The 27,120-nt window shown below is 41.2% G+C and overlaps 2 protein-coding genes across 5 annotated transcripts in view; one reads left to right on the top strand and one right to left on the bottom strand.

Annotated features, from left to right (window-relative positions):
- NR5A2 (nuclear receptor subfamily 5 group A member 2) overlaps positions 1 to 27,120 on the bottom strand; it is a 138,568-nt gene that overhangs the window by 89,232 nt on the left and 22,216 nt on the right. The window lies entirely within an intron of this gene.
- Positions 1,654 to 2,279, top strand: LOC123392335 (60S ribosomal protein L17-like). The gene has a single exon (XM_045080990.1). It carries the CDS (start codon positions 1,684 to 1,686, stop codon positions 2,236 to 2,238), a length of 555 nt encoding a protein of 184 aa, XP_044936925.1. The 5' UTR covers positions 1,654 to 1,683; the 3' UTR covers positions 2,239 to 2,279.

The following is a 27,120-nucleotide window of genomic DNA, read 5'->3' as shown; positions in this document are numbered from 1 at the left end:
ATAGATGCAACCAGACACCTGCTGACGAACAGTGACAAATCCCACTGACACTGCAGTGACCCCCAGTTAGTCAAGATTTAATTAAGGGCATAATTAAGTCAGTGGAACAGAACACTAATGAGTGTTTTTTTTTTAATACGGGTAATTACACGTAAAAATACAAAGTGTGATGGAAACCTAAATATATCATTAACATGAACAGTATAGAATAGCAAACAGAAGTTCGCCTTTTTCTATTGCCCTTTAAAAAAGGAAAAAGTTGAATAAGTCTCAGGTTGAATAATACTCAGGCAAGTTTATGTTGGCTTCATGCTGGGAACATTTGTTATTCTAATTTTGCAACAATAAGCGACTATGTGTATTGAGATCCTGTTTCCAATGCAGATTCCAGTGGCTTTGAAGTCTTTCTGCGTTTAGCATTTTGTCCAACTGCAAATGAGCAATTAAGAGACTGTTTGCAAGTATTTGGCTTCCTATGGATCAGCTTATGGAGGTGTCCATCTGAGCTGGGGGCCTCTGACAGATGCAGAAGACCGCCTGTTATTTACTAATTCAGAACGAGCTGCCATTATGTCAGATCCTTTGATCTGATCTTTGCTTGAGGCACTGACATAACCCACAGGATTGTGGTCTACAGACAGGGAAATACCACAGAAGAAGGGTAAGTAGGACTGAAATGAAGTTGGTAACTTTTCAAACATGAAAAACAGGGTGTTTAGGTCACAGGCAAAAAGGACTAAAACAACCCCATTACGCTGCGATGGAAAAGCATGCCTGTGTGATTTGGGACCTGCCCTTCTGTCAGGATGATGTTATCTATGGTACCCCCAACCGGGGAGCCTGGGGTTCTTGGCTGCCTTTTATCCATTTACCCAAGCAACAAGTGGAAAAGCAAATTCTCTTGACTGCTAACACTCATCATTCAACGCCCTGTAGAATTAGTGATTCTGAAGCCTTCCTTTAAAAAAAGCTTTTCTGTTTCCTTCCTGCAGGTACTAAAAATGTCTCTCTCCAGTCTCCCCACTCCTGGTCTAACTCATGCTTTATAATATTCCAGAGAAAAAGAAGAACAGAACATCTTTAAAAGCCCACTTCAACAGAGCCAATGGTCAGACAGTCCACCTTTCTATACCTTTCTACTAAGGGCTAGGCTTTTGTCTGAAAAGGACTGTGATAAAGGTACCTTGTGAAATATAAGTGAATGTATCTATAATCGGTTGCCATCAGTGTCCCACATTCAAAAATCAAATTCCTACTGGTATTCATATATTATCAGACTGGTTGCCCAGTATTAACTTATTATAAATACCAACGCATCTATAATGATAATGGAAAAGTTTCTCCAAGGGGAGAATTTGCTTTTGACAAAGCTATTCAGGTTAAAAATGTCCACAAATAGAATTTTGACACTTTAACTCAGTGGTGTGGGTATTCACCAAATATAAAGGCAGTGGAACACAAAAGAACCGGAAAGAAAACTCACCTTTTGTTTAGATAGTTAATGACAGAGCTCATTTTGACTTCACATTTGACTTCACATTTATTGAAAAAAATACACATTCTTTTTCTGACAACAATTACCAGAAATTATAAAGCCAAGTATTTCACAAAAACATACCCAAAACCATAGTTAATAATTGATTTTAGACTCTTCCTCTCAGCGGCCTGGGGTGACCTCTGAAAATGGTTCGCTATTCGCTTGACCCGGAAAACCCTACGAAATCATGCAAGTCAAGAGGTTCAAATCTCCGTGTTCACTTTAAGAACACACGTGAAACTGCCCAGGCCATCAAGGGTATGCATATCCGAAAAGCCACCAAGTATCTGAAAGACGTCACTTTGCAGAAGCAGTGTGTGCCATTCCGTCGCTACAATGGTGGAGTTGGTAGGTGTGCCCAGGCCAAACAGTGGGGCTGGACACAGGGTCGGTGGCCCAAGAAGAGTGCTGAATTTTTACTGCACATGCTTAAAAACGCAGAGAGTAATGCTGAACTTAAGGGTTTAGATGTCGATTCTCTGGTCATTGAGCACATTCAGGTGAACAAAGCCCCCAAGATGCGGCATAGGACTTACAGGGCTCATGGTCGCATTAACCCATACATGAGCTCTCCCTGCCACATTGAGATGATCCTTACTGAAAAAGAGCAGATTGTTCCTAAACCAGAAGAGGAGGTTGCACAGAAGAAAAAGATATCCCAGAAGAAACTGAAGAAACAAAAACTTATGGCCCGGGAGTAAATTTGCACAGAATAAATGCAAATAAAAATAAAAAAAAAAAATAATAATTGATTTTAGAATACTTATAAATTAAGGCATTTTAGAATTCCCTAGTATTTTAAGGACTATTAAATCTATGGATATTTGGAGGCAGGGGCTAAGTGACTTTTGCAGTCTTAGACTCCGTAGGACAACTTTTTAAAAAGGCCACACAAGGTTTATTCAAGAGACTGGTTCCGTTCATCGGGTGATCAATTCAATGCATTTGTAGCATTTGAGCCATTAGACAGATTTTTGGTAGTGTTGCCTACCGGTTCTTGTAGGGCCAATCAATCATCAGTCTCTATGAAGCATCTTTTTTCCAGCGCTTGGTTCACCCCCTGACCCCGGATCACTTCAAACTTTCCGAACACAGTCATAAAATAGAGTAACCCATTTATTAAAAGCTTAAGGAGAGGGCAAAAAAAGAGTTACAAACTTGGGGCGCCTGGGTGGCTCAGTGGGTTAAGCCGCTGCCTTCGGCTCAGGTCATGATCTCAGTGTCCTGGGATCGAGTCCCGCATCAGGCTCTCTGCTCAGCAGGGAGCCTGCTTCCCCCTCTCTCTCTGCTTGACTTTCTGTCTACTTGTGATCTCTCTCTGTCAAATAAATAAATAAAATCTTAAAAAAAAAAAAAAAAGAGTCACAAACTCAAGAGCTGTTCGGTGGTTTCTATCTTTTATGGAAGCCACTTCTGAAACCCAAATGACTGACTATTGTACTGAGTTTATCTTAGCAAACTGACACACGTCTGATTCCCAAGATCCCTTTCATGTCCCCCCGCCCCTCTTTGGGGGCAAGGCCACTCTTATCAAGTTATGTATGAATGAACAGAAGTGTCTTTCATCCCGCACTTGCCTCATGGTTCAAAAGGGAACTACTAAAATAGCAGCAACAAAATCCAACAGCCTGCCAACGGGCTTGCACACGTCCCATTCTTAAAGGCATGTGAAAGGTTGGAGAGCTCAGCAAAATTTTTATGTACGGGAGCAGGCCCAAGGAAAACTCACACGCCATAACCAATTGTGGACAGAGGATCATCTATCAGCAGACAAATGCGGGAACTCCAGAATGTCTCTCCTCAAATGAAATAATATATCTTTGAAAGCCAATGCCCGTTTTAGGCCCGAGGCCCATATATCAAGCCTGAGAGGCTTGTGGAATCGCTCCAGGGCCATTAACCTTCCACCTGTTTCCCCCTGTCCTTCAGGATGAGCCCCTGCCCTTGATTTTACTCCCTTCCCCTGTTCATCTTCCGACAGAGTGTAAATGTAAAGCAGCGGGCCTGTGAAATAATTCAAAGGCAATGGACCAGGGGCATGGTTACAAATCTCTGCCACTGGCACAGTGACTTATGCAAGCAGTTTGTCACACATGAGCCAGGTGACCTCTGTGACATAACAGAGAAAAATATCGCCAGAGATCAAAGATGGGATTCGGAGCGCTCTAAGTAACTCTGCTCCACGGCGTGAGCGGGTTATCTGGTATCCAAGGATTTCCCCTTATACCAATAACATTTGTTCTCGTGCAACAGAAAAAGTAGGCCAGGGACTCCCTAATTGAAATCATTTCTGTCAAGTAGAATTGGGGGCCTTCCTGGAACATCGGGATAAGAGTTTCTGTTTTCTGGCTCATGCCTGATAGGTGCTGTGGGTGCCAGAGACAGGGGACATAAATCTATCGAATTTGACCTTAACCTAGAGAAATTAATAAATTCGAACAATGTAAAAGAGAGCCCACGAACAAGTTTCCGTTTGAGAGTTTAAAAGCTCTAGTTATGAAGGCAGAAAGAAATTTTACTTAAGCATCCGCATTTTTCTAGGTGAAATGAGTGGTTTAGTAAATTTCTGAGGCAACACGAGTTATTAAAAGGAATCACACATGTTTAGTTATGTACTAAGCATTAAAAAAAATGATAGTAACTAAAGGATCAAATGAGATCCTATGTATGAAAGTACTTTTAAAAGTCCAAAGCTTTCTTCGAATGATAATTTAGGGAAAGGGTAGAACTGCCCATGAATGGTTTAAAAAGAGAAAGAGGTATATTGGAAGGAATTTAGCAGTTTACATAATCCTAAATCTGAATTAGAACTAATTTCTGGTTTGTATTTATTTACTTAAATGATGACTTTCTCCAGTCACTTTGAGTATTTCAGTATTCCCTAGGGGCATCATCTCTTTGCTAGGAATACTTAATTTTGCATTTTTCACCAATTAAAAACAACAACAATCACAACAATAACCAGTCTGGGTTTGCTGATGGGGAGATGTAACCATACCTCGCTCGGTTCGTTCACTTCCTGTTCTAAAGCAAAGACTCTAGCCAGGGTTTAGGGTCATTCTTTGTAACCCTATACTTAAGTTGTGCACACATAGTATTTCTTTCAAGTACTATACAGCTCTTTAGTTGGCCAACTAACAGAAACACAAGGACACCAACCCTCCTTTAGAGAGCCACAGGGTTCTAAACCTGGGACCACCCCTAGCCTCTGAGGGGTTCTATGAAGTCCTATGCTTGCATGCAAAATTTTGCTTATGCATTTTTTCAGGAGAGACTAATAATAGCTTTCATCAGATACTCATAGGTGTTTGTAGTCTAAAGAAATCCCTAACAGTGACTGCTAAAAAGTAAAATTTGAGGTCTCAAAAGGTTTTACTACCAAACTAGACTCAAAAACCGTTGAGAGCCTGAAAAAATCCTAGAGGTCATCAGCCTGATCCACTGTCTTGCAGGTGAGACAAAGAAGAGCCAGCAAGAGAGGAGCACACAACCACAACTTATTAAAGTGATGGTTAGAGGAACTAGAACTCCAAATTCTTGCTTCCTAGTCTAGGACCCTTCCAGGACATGTGATGCCAATCTTTCCTTTGGCTGTTGTTTAAAAGTCAGATTCTGTTTCATGTCTCTTAAAATAATTTTTCTGTGATGTAGAAACCTAATTATAAGAGATACCTATTATTTAAAGGAACATAAAACATTTTATAATTATGGCCTTAGGCATCTGTTGTTATGAATAAACATGAAAAGACTTTCATTTGTGGATTAGAATTTGTTTTTATAAAAACGGCACCAGAATGATAGATATTATGCTTTGAATTCTTGTTAGTTTTTTTTCCAAGAAGATGGCTTATGTGTGTGTCGTATGACATGGTGGGCCTCACTTTTAAGTAGCTTTGTTGTGCCTATTTCATTGTGAGCACCTTTTAAGGCTCTCTATAAATTAATATTTAATTGGCACAGATAAATCCATTGCCTCTTATTGTAACTACAAGTTAGTGGATACCCCTTTGTAATATTCATGAAAATTTCAAACCAATGCAATGCCAACTGTCAACAATAAATGTTTCTTTTTTTAACCAATAAATGTTTCTACTTAATGTTTGATTATTTTGAATTCTCTATGCTTCCAAATCATGAATAAAAATATTAATCAAGGAATGTCATTCATTTATCTGAATTCTCTGACAAAACTAAGGCATTTAGTATTTTCAATAAACCACCTAAATTACTGACTCCTTTTAAAAGGAAATGCTGGACCAAAAAAATGTAAAAGTCTAATAGTAAGTTATCCTAAAACTTTTAATCCACTAATGTTCTATGATTTAAAGCAAATAAAATACGGTTAGCCTGCAGCCCAAAAAAAAAAAAAAAAAAAAAAAAAAATTCCTGGGCATGAATCACTGCTTACATTCTTTTCCATCCACAAACAATTTCGTTTGGGAAAGTTGCCACATAGTATCGACAGTGACAACAAATGGCATTGTCCCGTGAACATCTGTTTCCGACTCCCACACTGATACTGCAGGCTGAGTACTTAAGAGCTAGTTGGTCTTCACAAGTTGCTGAGCCACAAAGGAACTGGAAATCACTGGTACGTTGAGGTTTTATTATTGGAACACAGGAAAACTTTATCATCATGCTGGGAAGTTCTGTATCTTTTGAAATATTGGAACCGGGGTTATGTTAGCACATTAAACCATGCGGAAGACTACTTCTGAAGAAAAGGGAGGGAAAAAAATTGTTTCTTGTCTATTATGTCCTTGGGTTGAGGTTCCCACTCAATCTTCATATAACTTCCTCACCCACCCTTCACTGCAAACTACTTTGTTTCTTAAAGATGTTATTGAGTTTGGTTTCTTTTTAAAATTAAAAGAATGGAATACCAACGAAATTCTAAGCCAAACATGATAAATAAACACTATTGTTTCTTAACCAAAAAAAAGGAAAGAAAATCAAATGAAACCAGAAGAGCTTTTATATACACTTGTACTTGTTCTAAATTCGAACTATGATGCTTATGTTTTCTGAACACCTGCCTAGAGGACTCAGAAAGACTCCTGACTAGTATATCCTCACCCTGGTCCAAAATGATAAAAGGAGGAAAGCAAAGAGCAGCCAGAGAGAAGCCTGTATGAATGGGATAAATGAAGAGGTGGACACTGGACACAGACATGGGACTTTTGCCTTTGCAGTTCAACGTATAAGGGTAATAATGGTTTATGATAGCCCATCAATAACATTCAAGTGCACTGGACAGATTGCTCTTATTTTACACTTTATCTCTGATTGACATTTAGTTTTAACAAAAGCAATCATCAAAGTGGGAATTATTCACAACAGTAAATTCTAAATCAATGTCTGCTCAAATTATTTGCATACTCAAAATTAATTTGCATATTGCTGAAGAAAAGAGGCTTCCCTCTATTTCCTGGTTAAAAATGAGGTCACATATCTTTTTTTTTTTTAAGATTTTATTTATTTATTTGATAGACAGAGATCACAAGTAGTCAGAGAGGCAGGCAGAGGACGGGGGTGGGGGATGCGGGGTCCCCACTGAGCCAAGAGCCTGATGCGGAACTCGATCCCAGGACCCCAAGATCATGACCTGAGCCAAAGGCAGAGGCTTTAACCCACTGAGCTACCCAGGGGCCCCTCACGTATCTTTTCAAATATTTCATTCTAAAAAGACATTGGAATATATAATTCTACAAGATATTATTTATCTTGTTTGACACTGCACATAGCAGGCCCACAAAAATATCCATTGGGAAAATGCTAAATAAAATAATCACAGAGCTGTCTTACTGATCATAGGAAAATAAAAAGTTTCTACCGGAGAGATGCAATTCTAATACTTATTTTGCTTAGAAGATGATCACTTTCATCAAAATATACCTATTGTTTGTGATTAAGTAACTGATTTTTTTTTTAAATCTTAAATTACTAAATACCACTTCTCTGTAATTATATATCCTACAAACCACCAAAAACAGGACTATTTAAAAAACAGTATCATTCCTACTTATGGGAAAATATATTCAAATTTGAAAAAATAAATCTTCATTTAATTCTGGTCTATACCGATTAAAAACAAGACAAAAAGTACTTGAAATTTTGTTTCTCTCACTCTGAACTAGTTTTCTAATTGGCTCTCAAATAACTGTACTCATAATTTAATAGTCAAAAAGAAACAAATTAATAACCAGACCATCAGAAATTACATCTGTCATATTCATGCATGTGAGTTCTTCTGGTATATAAAGTAAAATAAAATAGAAATGTTTCCCCAGTGCCCCTTTCACAGAGAGGTCCTCTGCCCTGTGTTCTCACACCTATCAACTCTATGATACATTCTTTGTAAATTCTGATTATGTGTTCACACGTCCGACCCTTCAGCCACGGGTGGCTTGTGAGCAGGGACAAGATATTTTTATTTACCTTGTATCCCTACTGCTTAGCACGATGCCTGGATTATTGGAGATCAATATGTTTGCCACATTAGTCAATCAGGAAACTGTGGTTCAAAGTTATATATAAATGCTCTGACCAAAGCCACAGAGCTCACTGGTGGCCCTGATGAAACTGAGACCTGGCTTTTTTCCAGGGCTGCCCACTAGGTACTCCCCCTGCCCGCCTTCCAACGTCAACTGCACTGACCGATCGATCGTTCATAGAGGTGATCTGATAATAACCAAATAAGTTCACAAAAAAGAGAGCAATCAGTGCTGATTTTAGTAAGGAAGTAAAGATAAAATTCTTCATCACACCTTGTGTCACCCAGAGGAAACATCAGCCTGCCAATTTTACAAACATGCCAGTTAAAGAATTTCCTTGGCAGAGAGACAGCATGGAAATGTCCTTTTTAAAAATCAATTAACCCCCTAAATTCATAAGCTTGCTAGAAACATTTCCTACCCTGTGGAATACAAGGCTCACCGAGATGCTCTTCCCCTTTCTATTTCGGGCATCTTCTTTTGTTCATATGTGCTAATAATAGTGGCAGAGTTGGGGGGTTATTTATAGCCCAGAAAGCAGCATGACTCTGTGAACACTTTATTCATTTATATTTCCTGTGTTTATTGTTACCTTACCTTTTTGGTAATTTAAAGTGTTCCTCCAAGATTTTATTTAGTAACAAATTACCTGTAAATAGCTTTTCTTTTAATATATTTTCTTTTAATATAATAAAGCCTATATTTAGACTCAATAAAATATTTTACTCCCATTTCCGGATTAACTAAAAACAGATTTCGGGGGGGGGATAAAACATTTTTTCCCCAAGATTTTATATGAAAATTTTGAAAACTTATTCTTTAACTTTTCAGTGTTTTGATGGGAAGATTTTCACATATATTAGATCACACATTCTTAAATCACTCCAATTTTGTCCTGCTATTAAGCAAAATTGCTAGTATAGGTAACCCACCACTGACTTATTAATCAACAGACTATAATTTTAAAAGGTATCTGATTACGACATAATGTGGTTAGAAAATATAATACTGAAAAAATTCATCCTTCCATTCCCCTTATCCCCAAATTGCTTTCTGGAATACAGGGTCTCTAGAAGTGGTACCACCTAGGAATCTGCTTTGAAGCCGATGGGTTTTCTGGTATAAGAAGTATCCGAAAGTAGACGGATTAATTTTGCCAGATTTACTTCTGCTACTCCTGCTCCTTGATTTTTGATTAGTGAGTGACAGCCTATCCCTCTCTAAGTACTTCCTTATCAAGACAGGTCTAGGGGCGCCTGGGTGGCTCAGATGTTGAGTGTCTGCCTTCGGCTCAGGTCATGATCTTGGGGTCCTGGGATCCAGCCGCACATTGGGCTCCCTGCTCAGAGGGAAGCCTGCTTCTCCCTCTGCCCCTCCCCCTGCTTGTGTTCCCCCTTTCATTGTCTCTATGTCAAATAAATAAATAAAATCTTAAAAAAAAAAAAAAAGACAGTTCTAAGAGACATGGATCAAATCGTTCCCCCATCTAGGACGACAAAAACAATATCATCACCTTCAACCAGCATCCTCTATCCACAGACTCTTTTATTACACAGCACAGACTGTTTTAATCACAAATTCAAACTGAAGAGGGTTTGTGTACCTCTGTTTCTAAACTGATCAACTTTTAAGATCTTCAGAAACGAACAATCTGTTGAACATTGTAATTGGCTCTCCCTCAGCGCAGTGAGATGCTGAGGAACACAGGTGGTACAGGCTCTTGTGGTCTCACTGAATATCAGCTCCGCTTTTCATCACAACCTTAAAAACCTCCTAGAATGGAGATAATTAGGGTTTTTTAAAACTGAAATAGTCTATTTAGAAAAACAATCAGCATTTAATTATAGCATTCAATCTCAAAAGCTCTCACTGAATAAAAATATTTTTTTACTCTTCTGCTATAAAACTGATCGAACTAAGAGGGTCAGAGAAAGTGGGGGCAATTATGTAGATGTTTACTCACCAATTGTCAATATGGGATAATTTAACAAGTGGATGTGCCCTACACTCAAATGTAATAGAACAATAGAGTTTGGGCACCACTGTTGGTTTAAGTGCCCTTTCACTGTGTTTTTACCTAATGTTTTGTTTTGGTAAAGTTAAAGCTAAATGAATACTCCTTCCTTCAGAAACCTTTGTAAAACATTACATCTGTGCAGCAAAGTGCTTTCAGATCTAAAGTAATTATTGGTACGTTAAGGTTTTTTTCTCCCTCATCAAGGGAAGAGGGATAGGGCTCAAAGCTGTAGAAACACCAAAACTTCAAAAGCAGTTGAAATAGTATTTTGTGGATATGAGTTCCTCTCTCTGAAAGTGATCTGTATGGTATATTTAATTTAGAAATCAAAGAACCTTAATCAAAGTTGTTCCACCTATGAGGTGACTGATCTCTATAAATTCTCACCAGTTAGCCATCTGGGTAATTCCTAACCAATGAAAAGGACTCAAAAAGTCCACTGCATAAAAGGGTATCTATCTAGGAAAGATAGGGTATCTATCTAGGAAAAGTTGGGAGTTTTGATCTTATCTCAAAAGGTAAGCTTATTTTCACTCTCTTACAAAGTACACCAACATCTTTTGATTATTCCCTACAAATTCTTTGAGAATTCTCCCACTTGCTTGATGGCCAACACACGAAGACGGACACTCCGCTAACGTCATTTCTGCTCGTGTTCATACAAGTGTGGTGCAGTCTCAGAGCCAAAGCCAGACACGAAAATCAGCTCTAATTCAGACTGCTTTATACATCCGAGTTTTAGAACAGACTTTCTATTAAATGTTATTATGCAGAAACCGTCTATGAAATCTCCCGATTAATCACTTTATTGAAAGGATATTCTTGATTCGTGGACTATTTAGAAATAAAAACCGTAAGACGCTCAAAGATCTGTCTTGGTGAATAGAAGTCATCAGACTGCCTTCTTGCTCTCATTGCTTTTCAAACCAGAAGTCCACAAAGGGACCCTGCTGTCCATTCATTTAATTAACATATATTCCTTTGGTTCCAGCTACCACTTATTTATTGCTTTATTGAGGTATAACTGACACTGAATTATAAAATATTTAAAGCGTATATTGTGGTGAGTTGACATACGCATACGGCGCAGCAGAAGTACATGTATATGTGTATGTGGGCAAATCAGAAGTCTTCTACCTGCAACTAAAGAACTTAAGCTTCCGAAACCTTCCCAAGTACCGGCACTTTCTAGGCTCTCTATGGATCCAAGAAATTGTACACAGAAGGTCTGTTTTATCAATATGTGCAAAGGATATTTATACATTCTCTTTCATCAAGACCTTCCTAAACTGTCAGCTCCAGGATCCACAAAGCTGGTACCTATCTTTGCTCCAAGTGACCACTGACTCAGGTTGGTAAGTGACCTGGTAAGAAGTTTTTGCAACTGCAAAGATATCGACAAAATAATAACCACTTTTTTCCAATGCCTGGAAGTGAAGTAAGTAAGGTAGGCGCTATGTATTGGGAAACAAAGACCTTTTGGAATATCAGGAAATGGAAGAATTCAAATAGATAACACTCACTACTACGAACAGGGTTACTAATTCTGGTATGACATACTCATGCTCATCTATAATTTCAAACGAGTCCCTGGATTTGTTTTAGAATCCAACACCGCCCACTGCTCTGTGCAATGAGAAGCACTAGAAAGACTATAGCTTGGACACTTTGTATTACTATAGAAAGAAAGTTGAAAAAGCTTAAAAGAAAAACAAAGATAACTAAAGGATTTGAGCTAATGCTTAGAAAGAATTTTATCCTCATTAAAAAGGAGTATGGAAGAAAACAAACTGAGCCTTCTGTCCAGACACTGACTCAACCTCTGGGTCAAATTCTTCTACAGAATCCATACTGAAGTATGAAAAATAATTTTAAAGGAAGCATTCTATAACTTTTAAAACAAGTGGTCCAAAGTTCCCCTCTTCCTTCAGGTCAGAGCCCATCTTAGAACAAAAAAGTCATGTGGGGCTAACACTAAATGGTCTCATCCCCTTAATTTCCCTGCATGCCAATCAGACTGAATTTGCAAATTTGAATTTCGAAAGCATAGGAATCTTTTGGTTTTTTTTTTTTTGAAGATTTTATTTATTTGAGAGACAGCAAGAGAGTGAGCCAGCAAGAGCGAGAGCAGGAGGAGGGGCAGAAGGAGGGAGAAGCAGACTCTTCGAGGAGCAGGGAGCCCATTGTGGGGCAGATCCCAGGACCCTGGGACCATGACCTGAGTAGAAGGCAGACATTTAACTGATGGAGCCACCCAGGTGACCCTATGTTTAACAAGACTTTTCTGTCTTGGGGACCCCTGGGTGGCTCAGTCAGTTAGGTGTCCGACTCTTGGTTTTGGCTCAGGTCATGATCTCAGGGTTGTTGAGACTGAGCCCTCCATCGGGCTCCGCACTAAGCATGGAGCCTGCTTAAGATTCTCTCTCCCTCTGCCCTCCCCACCCCGCCCCCACACCTTGGCCACCACTCCCACCAGGAGCTCACTCACTCACTCTAAAACAAAACAAAACAAACAGAACAAGACTCGTCTGTCTGAATTACTGCAACAAGTTTGGATCTCTTAATGATAGAATATTTTTAGGTTTTCATGAGCCAGCTACTCAACAAGTAATTAAATAAAAAGTTAAGATGTTAAGATCAAGTGGAGAGTGACCTCCTGCTTCAGCTGTACTGACAGACCCAAAGGGAGTAACATATACCCCAGAAGGGTTTAAGTTGCATACAAAACAATGTCTTGACTTCTGTTAAACTCTGAAATGGACTGCTGGGGATGGCAGAAAATCCCTCCCTTTCAGAAGGGCTTGAATTCTGATATGCATAGGTTAGTTTAGCTGTGTTTTCTGGAATAAGAAGAGGAATCACAATAAACCAGTCATTCCCAAAGAGGACATCAAAGGACCAACTCTGGCACCTGCAACTATGTATTCAGGGAGCTTTCTGGAAAATCTGCAGTCCTTGCTACTAGAGATTCCGGTCCCCCTTCTCAATAAATGGCTCTCAATGGCTTAAGCTAAAAACCTATATCTTCTTGTCTCACCCTTTTCTCCCAAAGCCCTTTCTGGCACATTCTGTCAGCTTTAGTTCAACATGTATCCTGAATCGATCCACTTCTCCCTATCTCCACTGTCATGCCCTCATCGAAGCCACCATGGTATCTCTCCTAGCTGGCTGGATCTCCTACTTTCTTTCAACCCGTTTCCTCCCTGTAGCCTGAGCAACACTTTTATAATGAGGATTGATGGAGTCACTCCATTGTTTAAGATCCTCCTCTAATTTCCTGCTCCAAACAGAATAAAACCTAAGCCCTACATGAGCTGGACCATGTGAAATTTTTCTACTCATCAAGACCCACGTTCCTCCCTCAATCACGAATCTCTAGGCTCACGGGCTTTCCTCATTATTTCCTGAAAACGTCAAGCTAATTTCTACCTCAGGGCTGTTGCACTTGCTCTTCCTGTATCTGCAGATTTAGTGAGCCTACTTCTATACTGATATCGAGATTTTACCTTGAGTATCAGCTCTTCATATCACTTCTCTGATTAAGAGCTCCCTCCCTCCCCATATCCTACTTACTCTTTTATGCTATCAGTTCTCATTATTTTTATTGGCTTGTTTATCATCTGCTTCCATGAGAGTGTGAACACTAATAAAAAAGCAGCGCCCTTGTCGATCTGGCTCACTATAGTATCCCCTGGTCTAGAATAGGACTGGGCAACATACTGGGCATTTAATGAACATATGCTTAATGAAGGAAGGAATAATTCATCAGGTTGGAGCTAGGGCCTAGAACAAGTAATTTTAAAAGCTCATGTGTGATCACTTTAGGTACACTGGGCTAGACAGCTCCCCTTCAATACAGATATAAATTAGAAGGCTGATTTGATGCCATTAAATCAATGAATACAACATGAACAGCAATAGATCAGTCTGAGGTTAAATTGTCATTTAAAAAACATCATAAAAAAAAGTATGTTACACTGCAGAAATATTAAAATATCATGATTATTTAAACTAAATACTAAACAAGGACCAAGACCTCAAATACATACATGTCACCAGTAACTGAAATTTACCTAGAGGCAAAAGGAGGGCCCTACTTGAAAGACAAAGGAAGGTAAGTATGTGAAAGATACCAACCATATGCCTTCTTTGCAACAACAGTGACAAAATTTAAGCACCTAAAAAGACAATACTGGAACGCACTACCGGCTAAATGCTGGGAAACAATGGAAATTCTATACCAAAACCGAAATCATGAAATAATACAGTACACATAGGTCCATCAGTCACTACGGTCTACACTGGGTTTAAGTCCTCCAAAGAGCTTGCACGACGTTCTGGGCAAAGCTCTCACCATGTGTCATTACTGGACTAAGGCCATGTTTCTCAAGGGTCCTGTCGTCTGTGAGCATTAACTTGTATTTTTCAGTTCAGAAAGAATCTTAAATATCAATGTGAGCACAGTCAGGATCTTTTGCATGGCCATCGCAAGTACTTGCACAAGATTTCCAGGGTAGGGTTTGCCCCTGTATTTTAGTGCTGCATTAATGCCAGTGAGTTCTACTTTAACTGAGGAAAGTGCCCTGGAGGGCTTGATATGTAAACACGTGAGGACTGCTTTCATTCTTATCTCTAGCAATTCAGCACAGAGATGGACACACAGTTGAGGCTCACTGAACGTTGAATGAATGAGCCAGCGAACCAGTGAAAGAATGTACAAAAACCGAATCTGACCTAATCCTAAATCACGACAAATTATTCATGCCAGAAGTGTTTGAGGGGCAGCTCTAGCATGTGATTCAACCATAAAGAGAAATGCTACATCCTGGTGGAAATGCATAGTGTGTTTTGGTGCTTTTCAAAAAGCTACCACCTCACTTGCACCCATCCAAATATATGACTGCACTGAAGTTATCTTTCGAAGATTCCAACATTTCATTGACAAAACCATAGTAGTCATCAATGCTCAAATAAGACACCTTCAAAAACACTCATCACCATGAATCCCGAGGCATGAGTACAAAATATGAATGCTTTTAAAGCAAGTTATTCCCCATGAAAGTGAACCAGAGCTATTGTTTTTGCTGTAAACAAATATCTGACAAGATTTGAACCCCATGTAAACAACATTATTGTGCCCAAGCACACCCCCACCCCAGCCCTGCACTTTAATTTACTTACCAAACAAATCTAGAATTTTTCCTCCAAAGCTGGAGCAAGAATCAATTAAAATATACAATAACGTGTTAACTAGCTAATACAGCAGTTAACATTAAGGGGCATTTCAGGCTTCTGAGTTTTTAGCAGCAGACCTGTTCTTTCATTCACTCTCTAAGATCTATAATTGAAAGAATACCACGAGAGACGCCTTTCATCAGCTCCCTGAGTTACATTTCCCACTTTGATAACTGTACAAGGAAAAGCTAAGGCACTTCAAGCTACCCAATTACATTTGATTAGCTGGTGAAAATAATCTAACAGCTTTTCATCACCCAAAGGAAAACTTTTGAAGAATTCTATTGCCAACACTTCTGCACAAACACTAAGTCTGTATCATTATTTTACAAGGGGAAATGTAGTATTTAGTGTGTGTGTGTTTTTTAATTAGCCAACATCGTAACTTTAGATCCAAAGAGCACAACTGCGATGATCGGATGTATTGCGGTAAATCAGCATTTGTAGTGATTGCAGAGTAGGTAGGATACGGCAGTCAACGTAAAACGGGCCTTTGAATGAGCCAACATTTCAGAGAACATGTCTAAAAACAGGATATGCCCTCAAAACTCTGGGATACATACACACAAGATCTGCTAAGGAGAACCACTTGGGTACATATTATTATTTTCTAGCAAATGAATGTGGGTGTGCCTGTATAAAATCAGTAACGCGAATTAAAATCATTTAAATCACTACAAGGACTGTCATCTTACCAAAAATATATTATTTAATGTTGCTTCATAGACAAGATGTATGTGGGTTGCCTTTCCGACTGAAGAGTCCGTCTCCCTCTCAGTCTTGAGTGCATTAATCCGGCACGTATCCTGTGTTTTTACTGCATCTCCCTCCCATAAAAATATGTTTTTAATTTAAATGAAATAATTATACTACTCTACCAAGTAAAATATTCTGTAAACAGGGTTATTTAGAAATGTGATAGTCAACTCACAGGAGGTGGTCTTGCCATAGACTTTAAAAACCAACACTATGAACCACTGATGAAAGGCCAGTTACATCCACGCTCCCAAAATGAAAAGGCAGAGGCCAGTGCCATTAAAGGCACCGGTGTGAGGTTACATTCTGCCTCTGCAATGCCCTTATTGCACAATGAAGGACAGACTTTGGACCGATTGGCCAACTCTTCTGTCATGTAAAGAAAAAGCATTCTTACAGAATTAGAAGCTGGATCAAGTCTGGTTGTAAAGTTAATCCTGAAGTTGTGTAAGCCTAGTGACATTTCTAAAAATTCAAGATCGTGTGGTTTTTCTTTCGTCTTTGGAGAGACACTAACAGCAGCAGCAGGACCCCATCGTCCTGCAGACTTCAGATCGCACAGTCTCTGGCTATTCCTTCGGAGCACACCACATACAAAAAATTCTCAGGCTTGTGGTCATGGCAGGTCAAGAGCCTATGACATTTGAAGCTCATTTCCAAGGAGGAAGTTAAAAGTGAGGAAAAACATTGGGAACCACCTGTGGGACCGGGTGGAGATTTGGCTAACTAAAACAACCCTGTCAGGCACAGAAACGCTCACTACTACTTGACAACCTAGAATTTTCTAGGTGTCTCTGTATGAGAATTACAGGGGATTTATGCAGTCCCTCTGCTGAGCCTGCAGCCACAGTATCCTCTTCGGATGGAGAAGGCGGACCTGCTACTCCCAGCAGAAGGCGCTACTGTATGGCAGTCACCTTGCACCGTGGAGGGACCGGACAGAAGTCCTACCCCTTATCCCTGCTTACACCGCATTCCTAGAACCCATCTACCCAACTGCTTCTCTTGCTTTCTCTATCCATCCTTGGAGAGTTCAGACTGTCCCCCTTGCTCCACATTTCACTTGAAGGAAAAAAGAGATACAACCCAGGACAGGGGGTTAGTAACCATGCGGTCTCTGAGCCACAATGCTGTACCACATACAGTAGTTCCCTCCCAACCACGGTTTCGCCCTCCCCAGTGTCGACCCCGTCACGATGCCTACGCCATTCCCCTCACTACATCTCATCACCTAGGCCTCTTTGATCCTCTCCATCACAGTAAGAATGGTGGGTACAATACAGTAAGAGATCACAGTTAGAGACCACAGTCACAAAACTTATGACAGTATCTTGTTAGCATTGTTCTTTTACTATTAGTGGTTGTCAATCTCTTACTGTGCCTAATTTACGAATTATATTTTATCACAGGTATGTGTATGTAGGAAAAAATAGTAATGCTTAGGGTTCAGTCCCATCTGGAGTTATAGGCACCCACTGGGAGTCTTGAAATGAATCCCCTACGGATGCGGCAGGGGGGCGGGGGGGACATTACTGTGATGCCTACAGGCACATTTGAGCAGCCGGAGGCATAAGAAGAGAAGGAAGAAAAGTTAAGTTGAGTAAGAGAGAGGTCACCCGATCATGATCCTGAATTCCTGGGATCAAGTCCCGACTGAAGCTCCCAGCTCACTGGAGCGCCTGCTTCTTTGTCCCTCTCCCTCTGACCCTCCCCATTTTGCGCTCACTCTCTTGTTCTCTCTCTCTCAAATAAATGAATAAAATCTTTAAAAAGGAAAAGAGGAAGGGAGTCTGGACAGAAAGAAAAGGGAGGTGGAAGTGGAGGGGAATGGAGAACAAAGACATGGACACAGAAGGTCAGAGAGTCTGCAGAGAGGCATGCCAGGACCCCCCACGCCACCTGCAGCTTGAGCTCAGCCAGGTGCCTGGATGACACAGAAGTGCAGATGGAATTGGGTTTTTGGTGCCAGTCATTCAAGAAAGACCCAGCGGCTGGATTAGCTGAGGCACTGCACGTTGTCGTTCCTGAGCGTGGGTGGTGTTCTTGGGTTAGAGATTAATGACTTTAAAGTGAAGAATAGCTTAAATGCCCCATTTCCATGCAGCCATTCTGCAAATGGATGTTGAGCCCTCCAAGATTTGTATGATCTACTTCCAAGCCGTGGAAGAATAAGTCAGAGCGAAGTCATTCTTCACTTACCTTGGAAAATAAAAAGACCTATTTTACCTCCTAGGTTCAGAGGGCAAAGTCCTTCAAAAGTGTGTTAAGGGGCGTCACACATGAGTCATGTTTTCAGAGGTTTTTTTTTTACCCATTACCTGACTTTGTCTGACAGTGGATGCCGCATGAGAGAGGACCCAGCAGGCTCAGGGGCTGGGGGAGCTCCAGCTCCCCAACAATGAGGAACACTAGCAGACTTACCATGAGACCCCTGAGCGATCTGTGCACCCCACTGGGCGAGTGCAGGTGATGCAGTGAGCAGGGACCCTGGGGACCCCCTGAGAGCAGGCACGCAGCTGCTTCTGAGCAGGCAGACGAATGAACCTGCTTCTAGCAAGTGTGCAGTCAGAGCTCCTGCTGGACACGGGAGGGGCGGGAGCGCGGTGGAGAAGGCCTACCCAGGTATTCCCCCATTGGGAGCACCACACTGCTACACACCCTCCAGTTACAGTCAGGGGTCACAAATGAAGACTCAGGGGAAGACCTCTGCAGCCAGTGGCAACCCTGACACCCTTCTGATACTATGGTACCAAACTGCTCAGTACTTTTTCTACGATGTCCTCCTCTTTAAAAAAAAAAAAAAAAAAAAAAAAAAAAAAAAAGTGGGGGGTAGGGAAGGGGAGGGGAAGAAAGATGGGGGGGGGCCTGGATGGCCTCCTTGGAGGAACATGTGACTTGATCTTGGGGTTTTGAGTTCAAGCCCCTTGTCAGGAGTAGGGATCACACATATTCTTGGGCCAATTTAAGGTAAATTGCTCCATGCAGTTTAAGAGTAACAGAGGTCCTTTAAGACCTGTTGTAACGTAGTATATACAGATATGGGCACAGTAAAAATGGCAACAATCAAATACTTTACACTTTACCAAAGACTTCCATAAACTTTTTTTTTTTTTTTTTGAGAAAGAGAGAGCATGCGTGGGGGGCAGAGGGAGAAAGAATCCCAAGCAGACTCAGTGGAGCATGAAGCCCAATGGGGGGCTCCATCCCACAACCCTGAGATCATCACCTGAGCTGAAATCAAGAGTCAGACATTTAACCGACTGAGCCGCCCAGGCACCCCTACGTTTTGTTTCAATGACAGCATTACTACCATGAACTATGCGGCCTGGGGTAGGTCTCTAGGTCTTGGTATCCTCATCTGCATACACAGAATAATCATGTCTGCCTCACAGGGATCAGGTGAGTGTTAAATAAGAGAACACATGTAAAGCACTTAACTGTCTGACTCACAGTAAAGCTCAATAAATGGCAACTATTATTATCCTCCATTGTCCACACTCTAGTCAAGGAAAATGGAAGTGCTTTCTGTGACCTTGAGTCTTCCTTAAACTCTCACCCGTTCATGTTACCCCAAGCTTTGGATGTAAATTACCTCCCCCAGGTTTTTCCCATATCTTTGCCCTCCCCCCTTTATCCCTTCTTCTTGGAAACCAAACTGATTCAAGTACCCTCATGAATTTTGCTGGTAATAGCAGATTAACTGACTGAAGGGACTGTTTGATTAAAAAAGGAGGCGGCGGGGTGCCTGGTCGGGGGGCGGGCTCCGCTGGTTAAGCATCTGACTCTTGATTTAGGCTTAGGTCATGATCTCTGGGTTGTGAGATCGAGCCCCATACTGGGCTCCAGAATGGGCATGGAATCTGCTTAAGATTCTCTTTCTCCCTCTCCCCCATTTCCTCCCCCCAAAATAAAAGAAAATAAAAATAAAATGGCGGCAAACTTTTACTAATCAAGTAACTCAGTGTTTCTGTGGGCCACTGCGCCCCTGAGCATGATGAAGATCGGGCGGACATACCCTCCATAAAAAAAACATACTGTTTGACAGCAATAGTCCAAGCCTTTACTCAAGCTCTTGCACCTAAGGGAGACCTTTATATCACACTCACTCCACAGGGCTGTCCTAAACAAACCAGAAAATGGCCTGAAAGCCCTCAGTACTACAGCAGGCAAATAGGGAACACCCAAGGGACTTCTCCCTTCACCATCTGACCTTGAGCACAGCAAGAAAAGTGTCGATTTTCTTCCTATCCTCATTGCTCACAAACACCTGATGATGGCCAAGCCAGTTAAACATGGATTTCATGGGTGTGGTTGGCTATTCTCATGCTCTCCCCATGATTGTAGGAGATAACGAACAGATGAATAGGAACAGGAAGCAAATCGGTGTATGAACAAGCAAAGCCAGTATGAAGCTATAATCACCGCTACTAACACTCCTACCAAATATCCCGGCTTCCCATGGAGGCTGTGTTTGCACGGAAGCGACCAGTACCCCATCACACCGAAACCAGACTTCAGGAAGTTAGAGTCTAAACTGAGTCTGCGGCTTATATAGATGTATACTCACAGAATAAAGAGAAGTTAATACTTTTAAAAAGTAACTACATACCGGGGCACCTGGCTGGTTCAGTCAATAGAGAATGTGACTCTTGATCTCAGGGTCGTAAGTTCGAGCCCCATGTTGAGTGTAGAGCTGACTTTAAAAAAAAAAAAAAAAAAAAAGGAACCACAATCTACAAGGACAAAAACAAAGATTGACAGAAGCTAAGCAGGGAGAGGCTTGGACCATCCAGGAGCACAGGAGAATTTGAGGAAGTGATAGATTGTTCTATATTCGACTGTACACTACAGAGTGAGTTTAGATAGAAATTATACCTTAATAAAAAAAAGTAGCCCAGAGCAGTTTCAAGGTGCCTGGTGTACTTTCATGACATCCCTGTAAAAAACAGGGAAGGTAGGGGCACCTGGGTGGCTCAGTGTTAAGCCTCTGCCTTCGGCTCAGGTCATGATCCCAGGGTCCTGGGATGGAGCCCCACATCCGGCTTCTGCTCAGCAGGGAGCCTGCTTCCCTCTCTCCCTGCTCCCCTGTTCCCCGCCACCCCCCCACCCACTGCTATGCCTACCTGTGATCTCTGTCCAATAAACAAATAAAATCTTTAAAAAAAAAAAAATAGGGACGGTAAAGAACGCATGTGTCTGCAGTCAGATGGACACTGTCAGCGACCAACTAAAGAGCCAGCCACAGCAGTCATGGCACTGACTGAGAAGAGTGGATTCATCCACTGGAGCGTGAAACAAGAAGGTAAGATAATGGGTTCCTTCACTGATAACAGGCACGCACTCAGCCTACGCTGCACACGTATGAACAAGGAAAACTGGAATAACAGAAATCTCAACACCATCAACCAGACCAGGTCTGCCTGGAAGAAATCTCAGAAGCAGATGCCTGACACCTGAGGAGACCTGAGAGCCCATCTAAGTCAAACTTGCCAATTCTCTTCCAGTTCCTAAGGTCAGAAGAAAAGTTCTATGCCCACCTCCAGTGCAAGAAAGAAAGGCTGGATTTCTCATTTCCTTGCAAACCTGTGTAGGACCGATTTACTTTATTCTGATACCTTGTGAAGTAACTGAATTGGTAATAAATGTTTTAATTCACCCTCACAAAAAAACTCTCTCTTCTGGAATGGAAATCACGCTGAAGTTTGTGTCCTGCATACAGTCTCCTTCCAGAGTGACCACTCTGCATCCAGGGTACATGACATGGCTGGCTGTAACTCTGGGAAGCCACGGAAGCAAGTGGAGGGGATGCTGGGGCTGGACAGCAGCGGAATGTGGGGAGACACTCTGCAGGTGCTTTCTCTACTGCCCCCCTCACTCCCCGCCAACACACACATACACACACACGCAGAGAAAAGGACTAAGTAAGCTTCCTGAAGACTACAGCTTGAAAATGGGGCAGATCCAACTTAATCTCAGACTAGAAACCTATATTGGTTATGAGAGGTGAACAAAGGCTTGGGGAAAAGGATCTAGAATAGAATGTTCAAAATAAATAAATAAAACTCTGCTCAAAAAGCTTCTATGAGGGCGCCTGGGTGGCTCTGTGGGTTAAGGTCTCTCTGCCTTTGGCTCAGGTCATGATCTGAATTGAGCCCCCCATTGGGCTCTCTGCTCAGCAGGGAGCCTGCTTCCCCCACCCCCTCTGCCTACTGTGATCTCTGTCTGTCAAATAAATAAATAAAATCTTTAAAAAAAAGAAAGAAAGAAAAGAAAAGAAAGCTTCTATGATCGAGAAGGAAGAGCAAAAGGAAGGTTTAATCCTACCCCAGCCTCCACGCTTTAGTCAAAACCATGCTTAGAAACTGGCTTCGGCATGGCTGAATTCCTTTGGCACAAACTCCCTGAGTCTCTGAGACCTATTTTCCACAGAAATGCTAGTTATGTGTTTCAGTCAGGATTAATTTAGATTTTTTTTTTTATTCCTACATGTATCAGAATCATTCATCGAGGGCAAGTTCTTATATATCCATTCCCAGAATCCTCTTAAGACATCTGGTCTCATTAGAAGATCAAATAGATCCTCCAGATTCATTAGTTGTTCAACAAAGTGGGAATTAGTTTCTTACTGCTCTTGTGTTTGTGAGATATTTAAGACCCAGATGAGAGAAAAATAACAAAGAAAACATACAATCTTCTTGACTCACAAAGACAGGTCTTTCAGCAGCGAGAGGAGGTCTTGAATTTGCTCTTAGTTTCAAAAAACCAAGAGGAAAAAAGTCAGAGTATGGGCCATCATACGACAGATTGGGTTTGAAGATTAGAAGGTGTGTCGGATTTAGGACATTACCTCAGAAAACACTTCTAATCCTTTTATAATTAGTGGCTCTTCTAGCACCTGACTGCAATCTTGTATTCTCTGTCTTTTCACAAACGTACATAAAATGGAACCCATGCTGAACATGCCAGGCATCAAGTAGAACCCAGGATGTAACTGTATTTAGCCATTTTAACTGCTGAGCACAGCCCATGTGTTGTTGCTGAACCAGATTCTCCCAGCAGAGTCCACTATCTGTGGAGGGTAAGTATGAATGAAGGTTCTGGACATGCTTTCATTGCTCAGAAGTGCTAGCTGGTAGATCCACTCTACTGAATGAGATCCCAGAGGCCTGGAAGAATTATTGTAGCTTTCTAACGTGACTCATTCACTCCCCAGGGGTCTTCTGGGCTCAGAGAAAATCTGTCTCACTGATTATTAGTGATTTGGTAATTGGATGGTAGTGATGGACTTCTGATAACCTAGAGATTTGCTTTAGCTTCACTGGCAAAGACCTGTGTTTTCAGAGTCAAAGGTTACACTGCCTATTTGTGTGTGTGTCTTGGGGGTGGGGAGGGGTCTGTACAAAGTACTGCTTTTCTGAACCTGAGTCTGCCAGTCCCAATTCTGACATCTGCTAGCTGTATCATCCTGAGCAAGTCTCAAGTCCACTCCTGCCTCGGTTTCTTCTTCTGCCTAAGTGAGAGGTGGGTCAAATGATCTCCACCATGTCTTCAAACTCTGGAAAATCTGGTTTCTAGGCCTGGAATATCTTTTGATGCACCTGTGCAGTTTTGAAAGGTACTGGTTTCACAGTATTAATTTCATCGTTCTCATGCCAGTATTTTGGATTGGAATTAGAACTGTCCCTTATAGGTGTATAGAAAAACCAAGCAGCTCATTTAGGAGTCCCATATCCCTTCTTCCCCAATCCTCTTCCAACTCTGAAACTGCACAGTTTCTATAAATATATAGTCTTTTTTCTTCTTTTGCCATTTATGAGATATTACATGAACTGTGAGGTTGGGAGTTGTTAATTTCCCCTTCCTCATTACAGTTATTTTGAACAGGAACAAGAATATCTTTTTTGCATCTTGTGGCCCTGTAGAAAAACAAAACAACCCACCGAATTCCCTCTGGCTCTTCTGTTCCCTTAAACAGTAAACAAATGAAATCTGTACTCTCTCCTTTTATACATGGTAGAGGATGTAACTTGTCCTGGGATAGTGAGCAAGGGGTCATTTGCAAAACTGCCTTATTATCCTATTACTCTCCAGGAACAAACATGTGAGTTTTCATCTTGGGGTCATAGAGATATAAGCAATCTGCCCCATTTGATGGGTAATTTGTTGTGAACTTAACAAGAAAAAGACAAAGGTTTAAAGGGGAGCGCCTGGGTAGCTCAGTGGGTTAAGCCTCTGCCTTTGGCTTGGGTCATGATCCCAGGGTCCTGGGATTGAGCCCCGCATCGGGCTCTCTGCTCAGCAGGGAGCCTGCTCCCCTTCCTCTCTCTGCCTGCCTCTCTGCCTACTTGTGCTGTCTATCAAATAAATAAATAAAATCTTTTTAAAAAATTATATATAAATATATAAAGGGGGGGATTGATCTTCCCAAAGGACTATTTAAAAATTACCACTTTTGCAGGAAGATAGGGTGAGGACTGGGCTCTAGGCTTTGGGGATGTGTTGGAGGCCATGCCAGAGGCAAGAGGACTTTTCAGGACTTGCACTTAACAATGCCGTGTAGGCAAGACCCAATGGATGGCTTACAGAACCTTCCCCTGAGCAACGTTTCTTGAACTGCAGGTTACGCCTCATCAGTGGGTCATGTAATCAATTCAGTGGGTGATGACCAGAAATTTTTAAAAACATGAAGTAAATCAGATTAAAGCAGAACAGAGTAGAAAATATCAGAGTGCACAGCATGGAGAAGGTCATGTAATGTCCAGTCAAACTCTGGTTTGTTTCGTGTGTGTGAGAGAGAGCGAGCTTTGGTACACCAAGTTCCAATGTAAAATAAAAATTTTCTGCAGGTCGTAGTTTAAAAACTTGAAAGCCGCTGTCCTGGAGAAATACCATGGTGATGCCCATGTTTCAAAGTTGGCTTCCAACATCCTGCTCTATTTTGTGACAAATTTATAAACAAAAGGAAAAGGAATTCTTCCAAGTGTGAATAGTCACCTTCTAGCTCTGTATTGAAACTGCCCAAGTTATTCTAAATTCTACTTTTTCTTCTCTGAAAAATGCTTACATTGAATTACTCTTTTCAATGCAAGCCCACACCCCCAATGTTTGTACTTTCTTTCCTTTTCCTTTTTTCAAATCATCTTCTTATGAAAGACTGATAAATACGTTAAACAACAGTATAAATGACTGATAATGCTTTAATATGCCCCATGCCCAAAGGATTTGTGTTTCAGGCAAATATGAAACCACACACCCTACAGAAGAATCTTGTAGAATTTAGCGGCAGGGGTAGGAAAAGAGAAATCTGGAGAGGAAGAGTGCTTTCTCAGCACTCTTAAAATCCTACCTGTGGCTGTCTATATTCCCTTCATAATGTTTCCTTTTTTGACAAGTAAATGATATACATGATTTCTTCCCCTGTGGATTTGTGAAATGCAACTTCAGCTGTCTTTTTTAAATAGGTATTTATGAAACTGTCTTTTTTTTTTTTTTTTGGAAGATTTTATTTATTTATTTGACAGAGAGAGATCACAAGTAGGCAGAGAGGCAGGCAGAGATAGGGGGAAACAGGCTCCCTGCTGAGCAGAGAGCCTGATGGGGGGCTCCATCTCAGGACCCTGACATCATAACCTGAGCCGAAGGCAGAGGCTTAACCCACTGAGCCACCCAGGTGCCCCTGTGAAACGGTCTTATAAAATCTTTGAGAGGAAGTATTTTTCATCTTACTCAACTTTGTATTCATCGTACACCCAACTTACTGTCTGGCAAATTTTATGTCCTCAATTAGTCGTAGTTAGGACTGTTTATTATAGAATTGTACTACTGTCTACTCTGTAACATACATGGTAATATTGTTTCCCAACGTCAAACTAGGAAGAAAGCAGAACTTCTTGCTTTTATGCTGAGTATCAGATAGTATTATGCAATGCCTCCATACACTTGTCATAAAACCACGGTAATCGTAATTTTAAAAGAACTCTAATTTACTGAGTATAAAATATATGTCAGACTCCCTGTCCTAGATATATTTTCCCCACGTAGTCTCCTTTCTTCCTTGCAAAACCTCTTCAGTGAAAGTACTGTTATGCCCTCCATACCACCCCTGCACATAAACACCACAGGGACAATTTAACAAATGGGGAAACTAAGCCTAGAGATTAATATCTTGCCTACGAAGACAGTTATTAAGTCATAGCAAACAAAGCTCTAACAAGAAAGTCCATCTGCCTGCAAAGGTCGGTCGTGCTTTCCTCATTGTTACATTTCTTAGTGTTGTATCTAAAATTATCATTTTTGGGGTGCCCGGGTGGCTCAGTGGGTTGAACCTCTACCTCTGGCTCAGGTCATGATCTCAGGTTCCTGGGATCAAGCCCCGCCGGGCTCTCTGCTCAGCAGGGAGCCTGCTTCCCCCCTTCTCTCTCTCTGCCTGCCTCTGCCTACTTGTGATCTCTGTCTGTGTCGAATAAATAAATAAGTCTTTAAAAAAATAATCATTTTCATTTTCATTTCAGATACCTTACCAGCCATCTGAAGAACAAAGCTGTGACTTTAAGAACACCAGGAAGTTTCCTTTGTTTTTGTTTTTCATGAAAAACACTTTGATTATCACAGAGTGGTTGTTACATACCCAGAAAACACCTGGCCAGACTGTGCTAACTCAATGCATTCTGCTTGTCCTCTGCACTTAGGATCTATCTCCACTTTCTGGCCTCTTTAAATGGAGAGATAAAGGACAAGAGAGTTAAGAGTTGGATACATCAACAGTGCTTACAACCTGGTGGTGGTGTTCTGTCAACTTCTTCGGATCTGCTCAGGTCATTTTTTTGTTTCCCTGTAGAAATCGCAGTGCTTAGTAAAGACTGCTATGAAAAGCACTATTTCCCATTCGCACACAGCCTTCATATTCCCTGCTCCATCTAAAACGACAGTTTTTAACAGCCGCCCTTTACACTGAAAGTCTGCTTGGTACTGTCCTTCTCTCAAAGAGTTTTCAATCTCCTCCAAAAGTCCTAGGTGTTCAGAAACCACAGTCTTTCAGCAGCCATGTCTAGCCCCATGACAGTAAAAGGAAGAAACTGATT

The sequence above is a fragment of the Mustela putorius genome, unplaced genomic scaffold (assembly GCF_011764305.1).
Source record: "Mustela putorius furo isolate JIRA1106 unplaced genomic scaffold, ASM1176430v1.1 tig00000508_pilon_pilon_pilon, whole genome shotgun sequence".
Taxonomy (NCBI): Eukaryota; Metazoa; Chordata; class Mammalia; order Carnivora; family Mustelidae; genus Mustela; species Mustela putorius.
The sequence above is the reverse complement of the archived record's forward strand: the minus strand, read 5'-3'. Positions and strand labels throughout refer to the sequence as shown.

Bases quoted from the DNA above. Each gene is read 5' to 3' on its own strand.
- LOC123392335 (XM_045080990.1), top strand. From the start codon at position 1,684: ATGGTTCGCTATTCGCTTGACCCGGAAAACCCTACGAAATCATGCAAG.